Source organism: Cetorhinus maximus, chromosome 6, assembly GCF_964194155.1.
Source record: "Cetorhinus maximus chromosome 6, sCetMax3.hap1.1, whole genome shotgun sequence".
NCBI lineage: Eukaryota > Metazoa > Chordata > Chondrichthyes > Lamniformes > Cetorhinidae > Cetorhinus > Cetorhinus maximus.
In genome coordinates, this window is record NC_135884.1 from 98,593,921 (window position 1) to 98,607,928 (window position 14,008).

Consider the following 14,008-nt stretch of genomic DNA (forward strand, 5'->3'; position numbering starts at 1 on the left):
ACTGTCTCTGGGTCAAAATCCTGGAAGTCCCTTCCTAACAGCACTGTGTGTGTATCTGTAGTACAGGGACTGCAGCGGTTCAAAAAGGCAGCTCACCACCACCTTCTGGAGGGCAATTAGGGGTGAATCACAATGTTGGTCTAGCCAGTGATGCTCACATTCTGTGAAATAATTTTTTAAAAAATCACTGATGGTAATTGCCAATGGATCCAGCAATGGGAAATGCTGTTGAACATCAAGGGAAGATTGTTAGATTTCCTCTTGTTTCATATGGTCATTGCCTGGCACTTGTGTTGTGTAAGCAAAATCAGCAGTCAATTTGCACGCAGCAAGGTTCGGCAATCAGTAATCACACCCTTTGCTTGGGTTTCCCTCCTTGTTAACCCTTTCCAGCTGGCAATTCTTTTATATGACCAGCTCTTAGAGGTCCAATACTGTGGAAGTAAATCTGTGTCTCAGCATTTAAGGACACAGTCTTTGGTCTCCATTTTGCCTCCTGCAGAAAAGAGCTGCTTAATTTTGGAGTTAGGGCATTCATTCACATTATATTCTTGAAAAATGTGCCGGGGTAATTCTGGACTGATATAATTTGCATATTAAGCATCATTTTAGAAATCTTTAGACCAGCTACTAAGGCAGGCTGGCCTTGCCCTTTTTTTTCCATCTTCCCCTGCAAACACCCCCCTCCCTACTACTTCTTGGGAAGACTTCTAAAGTTCCATATGAAGCAAGCATTATTTCATTGACTACTGATGCTGAAAACCTGTCCCCAAATGCTCCTAATTTATTATAAATGATGTGTCCAGGAAGGCTGGCAATATATTTAAATGAGCCAACTTTATATTATCAGATAATCCTTTCTTTTGGGAAGAGGCGTGCAGCATCAAATGGGCAACAGTTGTGGAAAAGTAATGCTGGGTTGTAATATCAGCACCCGTGTGTCTGTTATGACTTTTTGAATGGAGAGCATATACTGGCAAATTGGACAAAATAAGCAGATTAATTGATAACTAACAGAGACCTGTAAAACATTCGTGGTCAAAAGGGTATCTTTATTGCAACAGTACTTCTTTAAATACAGGACTTAACTCACCTCCTGACTACTCAAAGCCTGTCCACCATCTACAAGGCACAAGTCTGGAGTGTGACCAAATATTCTCCACTTGCCTGGATGAGCTCAGCTCCCCTAATGCTCAAGAATGTTGATACCATGCAGGACAAAGTAGCCACCTTAAATATTCACTCCTTCCACCACCAATGCACAGTGGCAGCAGTGTGTATTGTCTAAAAGATGCACTGCAGCAACTCACCAAGGCTCCTTTGACAGCAGCCTCCTCAGATACTTAAGCAATCCATGTCCAAATGCAACAAGACTTGGACAATATCCAGACTTGGGCTGACAAGTGGCAAATAACATTCGCGCGACACAGGTGCCAGGCAATGACCATCTCTAACAAGAGAGAATCTAACCATCGCCCGTTGACATTTAATGGCATTACCATCACTGAATCCCCCACTATTAACATCCTGGGGGTTACCATTGACCAGAAACTGAACTGGATTGGCCGTATAAACACTGTGGCTACAAGAACAGGTCAGAAGCTAGGAATCCTGCGACGCGTAACTCAAAGCCTGTCCACCATCTATAGGCACAAGTCAGAAGTGTGATGGAATATTCCCCACTTGCCTGGATGAGTGCAGCTCCCAGAACACTCAAGAAGCTTGACACCGTCCAGGACAAAGCGGCCCACTTGATTAGCACCCCATCCACAAACATTCACTCCCTCCACCACCGACGCGCAGTAGTAGCAGCAGTGTGTACCATCTACAAGATGCACTGCAGGAATTCACCAAGGCTCCTTAGACAGCATATTCCAAACCCACGACTACTGGACAAGGGCAGCAGATAGATGGGAACACCACCACCTGGAAGTTCCCCTCCAAGTTGCTCACCATCTTGACTTGGAAATGTATCGCTGTTCCCTCACTGTCGCTGAGTCAAAATCCTGAAACTCCCTCCCTCACAGCACTGTGGGTGTACCTACACCACTTGGACTGCAGTGGTTCAAGAAGGCAGCTCATCACCACCTTCTCAAGAGCAATTGAGCATGGGCAATAAATGCTGGCCCAGCCAGTGAAGCCCACATCCCCTGAATGAAGTTAAAAAAAATCTGTGACCTCTACCACCTAGAAGGACAAGGGCAGCAGATGTGTGGAAACACTTTCACTCACAAATTCACCTCCAAGCCCCACACCGTCCTGACTTGGAACTATACCATGTTCCTTCACTGTCACTGGGCTAAAATGCTGGAACTCCCTCCCTAACAGCACTGTGGGTGTACCTAAACTACATGGACTGCAGCAGTTCAAGAAGGTGGCTCACTGTCACCTTTTCAAGGGCAATTAGGAATGGGCAATAAATGCTGGCTTAGCATTGGTAAGATGATGATATTAACATTGATCGGTGATTTGCATATTAAGTGGTAATATTGTGTAACCTGTAGTGTACTTGTAAAAATAAAGTTTATTATTTATTCTTCTTTCCAGGAGGCCAGTGCTCTTTTGCAGCAGTACAGACACCTAATGAAGAATGTTCTGGAAGATGTTAGACTGGTTAGACTGCAGCTTGAAGGAGGAGCTATCCTGGCCAGACTGAAAAAGGAGGAATCATATGTCACTGGAACAGGAGTGTACAGGTAATTTCAGTGATGTCTTTTATCGGAGTATTTCAGAGTCTAGTTTGTTGAGAATTCAGTAATCCATTTTAGATCACTATTCTGTTAGCACTTTATCTCGTAATGCTCATAGATTTTGCATTTTATATGTGCGTGTGTGTATATATATGAAGACCTTCTATGCAGTTAGAGTTGTACATTAATAGGTGGCCTCTACAGCTAAATTATAAAGAAAATTACGTAGATTTGGACTGCATTGTTAGTTAAATCACATGCTTTCATAGCATAAGGAAATGCAGGGAGAATTAATTTTAGGAGAAACTGGCCTTTCGTCAAGGTGCCAGCTGATCCTGCCAAGACTAGTGAGAAGGAGATCTCTATTTCTTGCCTGTAGGGGCGCTACATGTAATGAATCAAACTAGTTACTAAAGGGGCAAAGTCCACATCAACAATCTGCCCTTAATTTGGCACTAAGCTTATTGTCATTTAAGTTACTGATAAATGGGAAAATGTTATGTTGATGCTAGAAGTTCTGCTTTACTGAAGTTAGCGAAGTTGCATTCTTGTAGCAGCGGAGAGCCGGCAATACTCTAGATCAAACTGTGTTCAATCTCATCTGGAAAGTTTGCTGACCCTGGGTATCTGACAATACAAAGAAAGAAAGGGCTTGCACTATACAGCAACTTTCATGATCTCATCACATTGCAAAGCGCTTCACAGCCAACAAACTATTTTTGAATTAGGCTGCTGTTGTGACGTAGGGAAAAAAAGAATCCCTTGGCACAAACACCTCGGCCTTGAAATCCAGAAAAGTCAAAAGCTTACTTTATTTCCTTGTGTATTAAGGGATACTTTTGCTTTTAGCATTTCCGGCATGCTTGCTGGGAGTGCATGTTAAGAGATTGCACGTTCCCACCCTGTGATATTTTCCCATCCACAATGGATAGAAAATCATGAGCTTGCATGTGCAATTTTTGGCTGTGCGCTATGGTGAGAGAGCTGGATGAAAAAATTAAATGCTTGGAGTGCCCAAGTTTCGTGCATGTGCTTCCAGCAAGAGTAGTTCTGTACTGAGAACACTGAACTAGAAATTATCTCCTTAATTTGTTTTTGCTTCCGATTTAAAACTTCCCAATGATATTTATTTTAAAAAATGAACTTTACCAGACTGTTTTCAGGAAGATTTTAAAGAATGCTACATCATTATTTTTACCCTACATGCTCATTAAATCCTAGCCAAACTGAAAACAATTCTTATTAAATGAAGGCAGCATCATAAAACTATCCACTAACCTGTTCAATTTTGTGACAGCAGCCATTCATAGACAAAATTTCTCTCTTCCAGTATATTCTTGTTAAGCTGAAACTCAACCTGCTTATTGCTATTGTATTAAAATTCCTCTACCTCCCAGCTTCAGTCCTGGTTCTGACATCTTATCTTAAATCTCCTTTCCTGAAACAAAAACGTTGTTGGGCTATTTCCGACTTTAAATCTGCAATGGAAGTCTGGCCTGAAAGAGAGAATCGCTATTTAAATGCAATCAAATGGACTGGTGTAACACTAGATGGAAATGGAATAATCTGATGGTCTGAATCCACTAACTCATGGAAGGAACCTAAGCAAGATGTGACCAGTGTATAAGCTGACTTATCGCTGCCCCCTCACTTTTATCTCCAGCAGCCACATAAGTTTATCTTCTAATATAGATGCATAAATGATGTACAGTGAATATCCTGCAGGGGAATCCTTTGCCTCATGGCATCTAAGCACCCACTTACGTTAAATTAAATTAAATCATGTTCATAAGCCTTCTCTTGGGAGCTTTGAGACTACATTACAAAAACAATAAAGAGGAGAAAACTGAAGTTTAATTGCAAGATAATGACATATCAACCGTGGTATCCATTGCTATATCAAAATTTATTTTTTTTACAGTGTTCTGCCCCCTTTCCTTTTTGTTATACATCTGAATGCCTGTGAACCACAGAGAATCTCATTGTCAAGACTTAGCTATAAATATTTTTTAAAAACTGCAGATTAGGAGGGCTGATCAGATTGGTCAGTCCCCATCTTCCTTCAGGAAATGTACTACTTAAGGTACAATTATTCATTTTATCTGTAGGGTGAAGAAAGGGGAAAAATGACAGTTCTAGTATTACTCATATTGGGAAATACCCAAAAGGATCTTTTTGTTTTAAAGCAAGAAAGAAAAGATTGAGATACTCGAACAAAACTCCTCTCATAGGGCCAATTGTGTAGCAAAAAATTCTGAACTGCATTTAAGGAGGTCAAAAAACTTGAGTGGCAAATACAGTGTTCCTGCATTAAATCTGATTCAGATCTACTGCCACCAACAGGAGAAAAGAATTAAGGGTGCAACAGAGGACATAAGATAAGGTCACAGGACATAGATAAGCTAACAGAATGGTCAGGCAAGTGGCAGAAGAAATTTAATAAATGAGGTGATGAATTTTGACAGGAGGGATAGGGAGAAGCAATATAGACTTAATGGGTACAGCTCTAAAGAGTGTGTAGGGACAGAGGGATGTTGGAGTCCAGATGCACAGAATCTTGAAGGTGGCGGGTTCAATTGAGTGAGTAGTTACCAGAGCACATGGGTTCTTGGACCTCATAAATAGAGCTTTTGAGCACCAAAGCATGGAAGTTATGCTGAACTTTAGTTGTGGCCTAACCACTACCTGATAGAGTATTGTGTCCAGTACTGGTCATCACACTTTAGGAAGAATGTGAGGACCCTTGAGAGGGTGCAGAGGAGGTTTACCAGATTGTAGCTACAAGGTTAGCTTGGAGAAGGTGAGGTTGTTCTCCTGGGAGCAAAGCAGATTGATAGAGGTGTACAAAATTGTGACAGGTTTAGATAAGTTGGATAAAGATAAGCTGTTCTCATTAGCTGATGGTACAAGGACTAGGGATGCAGTTAGCAAGTAAACACAGCGCTTGATTCCACATGCACTGACAAAACCCAGATCTACCTCACTTTCGCTTCTCCTGACCCTACTACGTGACTCTGTGTTGTCACGTTGCTCGTCTGACATCTAGCATTGGATAAGCAGAAATTCCCTCCAGTTAAATATTAAGAGCACTGAAGCCTTTGATCCCTGCAACAAACTCTATTCCCTAATTAGTGATTCCATCCCTCACCCAACAACTGTCTGAGGCTGAACCTTGGTAACCTTAGTGTTGTATTTGACCCAGAAATGAACTTCCAACCACTGACTTCCCAAAGCCTGCCCACCATCTACAAGGCAGAAGTCAGGAGTGTGATGGAATACTCTCCACTTGCCTGGATAAGTGCAGCCCCAACAACACAACACAAAAATACCTGGAAAAACTCAGCAGGCCTGGCAGCACCTGTGGAGAGGAACATAGTTAACGTTTCGAGTCCGTATGACTCTTCAACAGAACTAAGTAAAAATAGAAGAGAGGTGAAATATAAGCTGGTTTGTGTGGGGTGGTAGGGGCGGGGGGGGTGATGGTGGGACAAGTAGAGCTGGATAGGGGGCCTGTGATAGGTGGAGATAGCCAAAAGATGTCATAGACAAAAGGACAAAGAAGTGTTGAAGGTGGTGATATTATCTAAGAAATGTGCTAATTAAGGGTAGAAAGCAGGACAAGCAAGGTACAGATAGCCCTAGTGGGGGTGGGGTGAAGGAATCGAAATAGGCTTAAAGGTAGAGATAAAACAATGGATGGAAATACATTTAAAAATAATGGAAATAGGTGGGAAAAGAAAAATCTATATAAATTATTGGAAAAAAAAGGGGGGGAATCGGAAAGGGGGTGGGGATGGAGGAGAGAGTTCATGATCTAAAATTGTTGAACTCAATATTCAGCCCGGAAGGCTGTAATGTGCCTAGTCGGAAGATGAGGTGCTATTCCTCCAGTTTGTGTTGAGCTTCACTGGAGCAATGCAGCAGGCCAAGGACAGACATGTGGGCATGAGAGCAGGGTGGAGTGTTGAAATGGCAAGCGACAGGGAGGTCTGGGTCATGCTTGCGGACAAACCGAAGGCGTTCTGCATAGCGGTCACCCAGTCTGCGTTTGGTCTCTCCAATGTAGAGGAAACCGCATTGGGAGCAACGAATGCAGTAGACTAAATTGAGGGAAGTGCAAGTGAAATGCTGCTTCACTTGAAATGAGTGTTTGGGCCCTTAGACGGTGAGGAGAGTGGAAGTAAAGGGGCAAGTGTTGCACCTTCTGCGGTTGCATGGGAAGGTGCCGTGGGAGGAGGTTGAGGAGTAGTGGGTGTTGGAGGAGTGGACCAGGGTGTCCCGGAGGGAACGATCCCTGCGGAATGCCGCCAGGGAGGGGTGAAGTGAAAAAAAACAAAAAACTACTGCGGATGCTGGAAATCCAAAACAATAACAGAATTACCTGGAAAAACTCAGCAGGTCTGGCAGCATCGGTGGAGAAGAAAAGAGTTGACGTTTCGAGTCCTCATGGCCCTTCAACAGAACTGATGGGTGAAGTGAAGATGTGTTTGGTGGTGGCATCATGCTGGAGTTGGCGGAAATGGCGGAGGATGATCCTTTGAATGTGGAGGCTGGTGGGGTGATAAGTGAGGACAAGGGGGACCCTATCATGTTTCTGGAAGGGAGAGGAAGGTGTGAGGGTGGATGCACTCAAGAAGTTCATTCAAGAAGTTTGACACCATCCAGGACAAAGCAACCTGCTTGATTGGCACCCCACCCACAAACATTCACTTCCTCTACCACCTACACACAATGGCAGCGGCATGTACCATCTACAAGATGCACTGTAGGAACTCACCAAGGATCCTTAGACAGCACCTTCCAAACCCACGACCGCCAACATCTAGGAAGACAAAGGCAGCAGATGCAGGGGAACATCACCACCTGGGACTTCCCCTCTAAGCCACACACCATCCTGACTTGGAAATATATTGCTGTTCCTTCACTGTCGCTGGGTCAAAATCCTGGAACTTCCTCCCTAGCAGTACTGTGGGTGTACCCACACCATATGGACTGCAGCAGTTCAAGAAAGTAGCTCACCACTCTCTTCTCAAGACAATTAGGGATGTGCAATAAATGCTGGCCTAGCTAGCGACGCCCCCATCCCATGAACGAATAAAAAAAATGATCCTCTCTATCACCAGGGCCACCTACCTTCACATCTCGTACCAAGTCCTGTTCACCCATCCCTGTGACTTATATTGGCTCCCTATTCAGCTATGTTTCAATATTGAAGAAACACTCCTTTGTTTTCAAATCTCACCATGGCTCTGCTCCTCCCAATCTCAATAGCTTCCGTGACTCCTACAAGCCTTTAAGATCTCTTTGCTCTTTGGATTCTGGCCTCGTCTGCATCCCCAATTTTAATCGCACCTTCATTGGTGACCATGCCTTCAGTTGCCCAAGCCCTTAGTGCTGGAATTTCTCCCCAAAACCTCTGTCTCTACCTTTCTGCTCCTTTAAGGCACTCCCTAAAATGTACTTCTGCTTAACCTTTTGGTCATCTGTCCTAATATCTTGAGGAATTATAGAATGGCGGCAGTACAGAAGAAGGCCATTCGCCCTGTCATGTCCATACCGACTCTTCAAGAGCAATTCAGCTAGTTCTGCTCCCCAGCTTTTCCCCTGTAGCCCTGCAATTTCTTTATCCCCTTTCAGTCGCTTATGCAATTCTCTTTTGAAAGCCACTATCAAATTTGCCTCCACCACCCTTTCAAGTAGTACATTCAAAATCATAACCACTCACTACACAACAATGTTCTTCCTCATGTCACCTTTGGTTCTTTTGCCAATCACTTTAAATCTGTATCCTATTGTTCTCAACTCTTCTGCCAATGGGAACAGTTTATCTCTTCTGTCTAGAACCCTGATGATTTGAAACACATTTATCAAATGTCCTCTCAACCCTCTCTATGGCAAATAAGAGCTTTTCCAATCAATCCAAATAACTGAAGTTCTTCATGCCTGGAACAACCATTGTAAATCTTTTCTGCATCTTCTCTACAGCCTTCACATCCTTTCCAAAATTTCATGCCTAGAAATGGACGTAATACTCCAGTTGAGGCTGAACCATTGTTTTATAAAGGTTTATCAAAACTTCCTTGCTTTTGTACTCTATGCCTCTACTTATAAAGGCCAGGATCCCGTATGCCTTTTTAACAACTTTCTCAGCCTGCTCTGCCACTTTCAGTGCTTGTGCATATATACCTGCTCCTGCACCCCTTTTAGATTTGCGCCCCTTACTTTATATTGTCCCTTCACTTTCTTGCTACCAAAATGTATGATTTCACACTTAAAATTTCATCTGCCACATGCCCACCCTGTCCTGATGACTTATCACTGTTAAATGCAGCCAGCTTTTCTTGTTCCTCTGCTTTATCAATGTTTAGTCCATCCAATATCTCAACTACCTTTTTCACTGTAACTTTGGTAACATCCTCTTCCTTGGTAAAGACAGTTGCAAAGTGCCCATTTAGTACCTCAGCCATGTCCTCTGCTTCCACATTTATGTATTCTTTATGGTACTTAATCAACCCCATTCTTCGTCTTAGTACCCTTTTATTATTTATATAACTATAGATGACTTTTGGAATTTCTTTTATATTAGCTGCCAGTCTCTTCTCATACTTTCTCTTTGCCCCTCTTATTTCATTTTTCACTTGCCCTCTGAACTTTCTGTAATCACCCTGGTTCTCATCTTTATTAACAACCATCTGTCATACACTGAGATAAAGGCAAAATACTGCGGATGCTGGAAATCTGAAGCAAAAACAAAAAATGCTGGAAAAACTCAGCTGGTCTGACAGCATCTGTGGAGAGAAAGACAGAATTAACATTTCGAGTCCGTGTGACTCTTCTTGCTCTGCTCTGAAGAAGAGTCATGTGGATGCTGTCAGACCTGCTGAGGTTTTCCAACATTTTTTGTTCTTGTATCTGTCATACACTCCTTTTTCAGCTTCATCTTTATTTGCACTAATTTTCCCCCGCATGGGAATGTATCTCGATTGTACCTGAACCTTCATCTCCTTAAAGGCAGCCCATTGTTCGATTAAGTTTTGCCTTCCAATCTTGCATTCCAGTTTACCCAGACAGATCTGGTCTCAACCCACTGAAATTAGTCCTCCTCTGGTTAGGTATTTTTTACTTGAGATTGCTCTTTGTTCTTTTCCATAGCTAATCTAAAACTTAATGATACAATGATCGATCTCTCTCTTTCATGTCTGAGGTTTGTTAAGCACATGATAATATGATCTACCTCAGCTAGTAAGAGATTGTACCTGCACTGTTGCCGTTATTCTGCATCATACTCTAGCCATCTAGCCACCTGAGCTAACTGACCCCTGATACAATGATCACTGTTCCCTAAATGTTCTCCAACTGACATTTGATCCACATGATCCACTTCATTCTCATAATAAGATCCAGCCATGCCTCCTTCCTCATTGGGCTAGAATTACTGAAGAAAATTCTCCTGAATAGACTTCATAAGCTCTTTTCCCTCTCTACCATTTACACTATTACTATCCCAGTTCATATTAGATTAATTGAAATCCCCCAGGATCACTCATAATTCTTGCATCAATCTGTAATTTCCCTATAGATTTGCTCCATTATACCTTTATCCCACTAGTTGGTGGCCTATCAAATACACTGAGTAGTGCAATGGAACCTAATCTGTTTCTTAATTCTAACCAAATAAATTCTGTCCTTGACCCATCCAGGACATCCTTCCACTCCAGTACTATAATATTCTCCTTAATCAATACCTTTCCCTTTACCATCCCTTTTCCTTTCCTATTTTTCCTGAATACCTTGTATCTGGGAATATTTAGAAAATAAAAACAGAAAGTTCTGGAAATACTCAGCAGGCCTGGCAGCATCTGTGGAGAGAGAAAAGGCATTAACAATGCTGGTCAATGACCTTTCATTAGTTCTATTTCTGTCCACAGATGCTGTTAGACATGCTGAGTATTTCCAGTGTTTTCTATTTTTATTTCAGATTTCCAGCACCTGAAGTATTTTGTTTTTATACTTAATACCCAGCTCTGCCCTTTTCTAAGCCAGGCCTCCATTATTGCCACAACATATTTCCACATGGCTATCTGCACCTGCAACTCACTAGCCTTATTTACCATGCTTCGTGCATTTGCCTAAAACACTGTAAATCTGCTTTAGATCATAATGTATTTCCTCTTAGTCTGACCTTATGCAATATCTTACTGTTTCTTCTTATAGTGCTATCTATCTCATTCAATACTTTGTGCACCTTGCACCTTGTTTCTCCTTTCTCAGGCTACACCCTGGTTCCCATTCACCTGCCAAATTAATTTCAGCACTCTCCCACAGGACTAACAAAACACCACATGAGGAAATTGATCGCGGCTCTGTTGAGGTGCAACCCACAGTACAGGTCCCATCTTCCCCAGAACCACTCCCAATGTTCCAGGAATCTAAATCCCTCCTCCCTACACCATCTGTCCAGCCACTTATTCATCTGCTGTAACACCCTATTTCTATACTCACTAGCATGTGGCACTGGGAGTAATCCAGATATTGCTACTTTTCAGGTGCTGCTTGTTAATCTCTTTCTTAGCTGCCTAAACTTGTCCTTCTTTCTAGTTATGTCATTGGTAACAAAATGGTCCATGGCTTCTTACTGCTTACCCTCTCCCATCAGACTGTTCTGCAGCCTGCTCAGTGACATTCTGGACCCTGGCACCTGGGTGGCAATATACCATCCTGAAATCACATCTATGGCCACAACTGCCATCCTGTTCCCCTAGCTATAGAACTTCCTATAACTTGTTGCTTTCAGCTTAGTACATCGTGCAAGGGAATGCCTGGTACCTTGGCAGCTTCATGATGCCTTTATTCTGCACCAGTTCACTGTTCCTGCAGTATTTAAACCAGCATGTCAAACCCGAGTTTGACTGGCGGGCGACAAGGACTATCTGTTTGGCTCGTGAATTTAGTGCAGAACCCAAGCACACATGGCCAGCATACATATAATGACAGCCATGCTGGCACACAAATCATTGGCGAGCAGAACTTTGGCGCTCAAGCAATGGTTCTACTGCCTGAAACGCCCTGGAGAGCTATGCAGTACTTGCCAGAGTGTGCCAAGCTTCTGTGTGGCATGCATGACTTTGCCATCATGAAGGCACAGCCTATGTTACCAGTGATATGGTGGGCAGTTGAAGTCAAGGAGGAAGTGCATAGGCAACAAACACATCCTCTTCTGGCAGGCTGTTCATGATCGCGTCATTTGACTATGGTACCAGTGACCACAATTCCAAATCCCCATTCTACAACAGTCACACAATGCCCTTTCCCTCTGTCACTGACCATCACAGCATCTTCTTGCTGCAACGTTGAAGTAAAATCCATCACGAAACAACTATTCCTAACCAACCTTATCTCACAAACCATAATTTAATGAATAATCCTTGTGCATTTCCTTAATGCCTGTCCTTTTGGTGTCTTTTTTATTTTAATGCTCCCACACAGTGCTATTGCAGAGGCTGCAGTATGGTTGGTGAAAAGCTACTGGCTTTCACTGGAGAAGACTGTAGATAGCTTTGCCAGATGACCTTGAGTAGCTCTGGGCCTAGAAAGCCCGGCTTTGGACTGCGCTACTTCAGCATGAGTGGCAGCAAGTCCAAGCTGGCTGGCTGACAAGCAACAGCAAGGGCACTGGCAGAGTAGCAGTGGTGGGAGGATAAGCTGGCATCTTGAGTCAGGGCAGCTCCACAAAGGCAGTTCCACTACCACAGAAATCCCTCAGCAATTCTAGTAATCTGTTGGAGCACAGATTGCTGGACTGCTGTGAGACACTGCAAGTCCCTTTGAGCACTGGTATCCGCACCCATGATGGCAGCAGACTGAACCTGGGTGGCAACAAGCTGAGATTTCATGACCTCAGTCTGCGTTTCCACTGCAGCACTCAAGACATTGGTTGGCTTCTGTTTCTGCTGCAATAGAAGCCGTCAGATGCCAAATTCTCGTGGAGTTGACCACCACTTCCATGCTGAAAAGGATGGCCTTCAAGCTCTGCACAAAGCTATGTGCCAGCTGGTGCTTGACTCCTCCTATGTGCTCCTTGACAGTGAAGGTAGGCTTTCTGGCAGGCCTGTGGATACATCAAACATTTCATTGTGCCCACCTATCAGTCTTTTTCATAGAAACATAGAAAATAGGAGCAGGAGTAGGCCATTCAGCCCTTCGAGCCTGCTCCGTCGTTCATTATGATCATGGCTGATCATCCAACCCAATAGCCTGCTCCCGCTTTCCCCCCATATCCTTTGATCACTTTCGCCCCAAGAGCTATATCTGACTCCTTCTTGAAAACATACAATGTTTTGGCCTCAACTACTTTCTGTGGTAGCGAATTCCACAGGCTTGCCACTCTCTGGGTGAAGAAATTTCTCCTTATCTCAGTCCTAAATGGTCTACCCCGTATCTGTGACCCCTGGTTCTGGACTCCCCCACCATCAGGAACATCCTTCCTGCATCTAACCTGTCTGGTCCTGTTAGAATTTTATAGGTTTCTATGAGATCCCCCCCCTCATTCTTCTGAGCTCCAGCGAATATAATCCTAACCGACTCAATAACTCCTCATGTGTCAGTCCCACCATCCCAGGAATCAGTCTGGTAAACCTTCGCTGCACTCCCCCTATAGCAAGAACATCCTTCCTCAGATAAGGAAACCAAAACTGCACACAATATTCCAGGTGTGGTCTCACCAAGGCCCTGTATAATGGCGGCAAGACATCCTGCTCCTGTACTCGAATCCTCACGCTATGAAGGCCAACATACCATTTGCCATCTTTACCGCCTGCTACACCTGTATACTTACCTTCAGCGACTGGTGTACGAGGACACCCAGGTCTCATTGCACATTGGCCTCTCTCAATTTATAGCCATTCAGATGATAATCTGTCTTCCTGTTTTTGCTACCAAAGTGGATAACCTCACATTTATCCACATTATACTGCATCTGCCATGCATTTGTCCACTCACTCAGCTTGTCCAAATCACCCTGAAGCATCTCTGCATCCTCCTCACAGCTCATCTTCCCACCCAGCTTTGTGTCATCTGCAAATTTGGAGATATTGCATTTAGCCCCCTCACCTAAATTATGAATATATATTGTGAATAGCTGGGGTCCTAGTACCGATCCCTGTGGTACCCCACTAGTCACTGCCTGTCATGCGGAAAAAGACCCGTTTTTCATACGCTTTGTTTCCTGTCTGCCAACCAGTTTTCTATCCATCTCAATACACTACCCCCAATCCCATCTGCTTTAATTTTACACGCTAAACTCTTATGTGGGACTTTGT

General features: G+C 43.4%; 1 protein-coding gene across 3 annotated transcripts in view; it reads left to right on the forward strand.

Moving 5' to 3' along the window:
• Positions 1-14,008, forward strand: part of LOC144681968 (pleckstrin homology domain-containing family G member 4B-like) — a 338,637-nt gene that overhangs the window by 180,362 nt on the left and 144,267 nt on the right. For all 3 annotated transcript variants that reach the window (XM_078544151.1, XM_078544149.1, XM_078544150.1), the window contains exon 10: positions 2,548-2,696. In XM_078544151.1, coding sequence (XP_078400277.1) covers positions 2,548-2,696 — 149 coding nt within the window. The remainder of the gene's footprint in view (positions 1-2,547; positions 2,697-14,008) is intronic.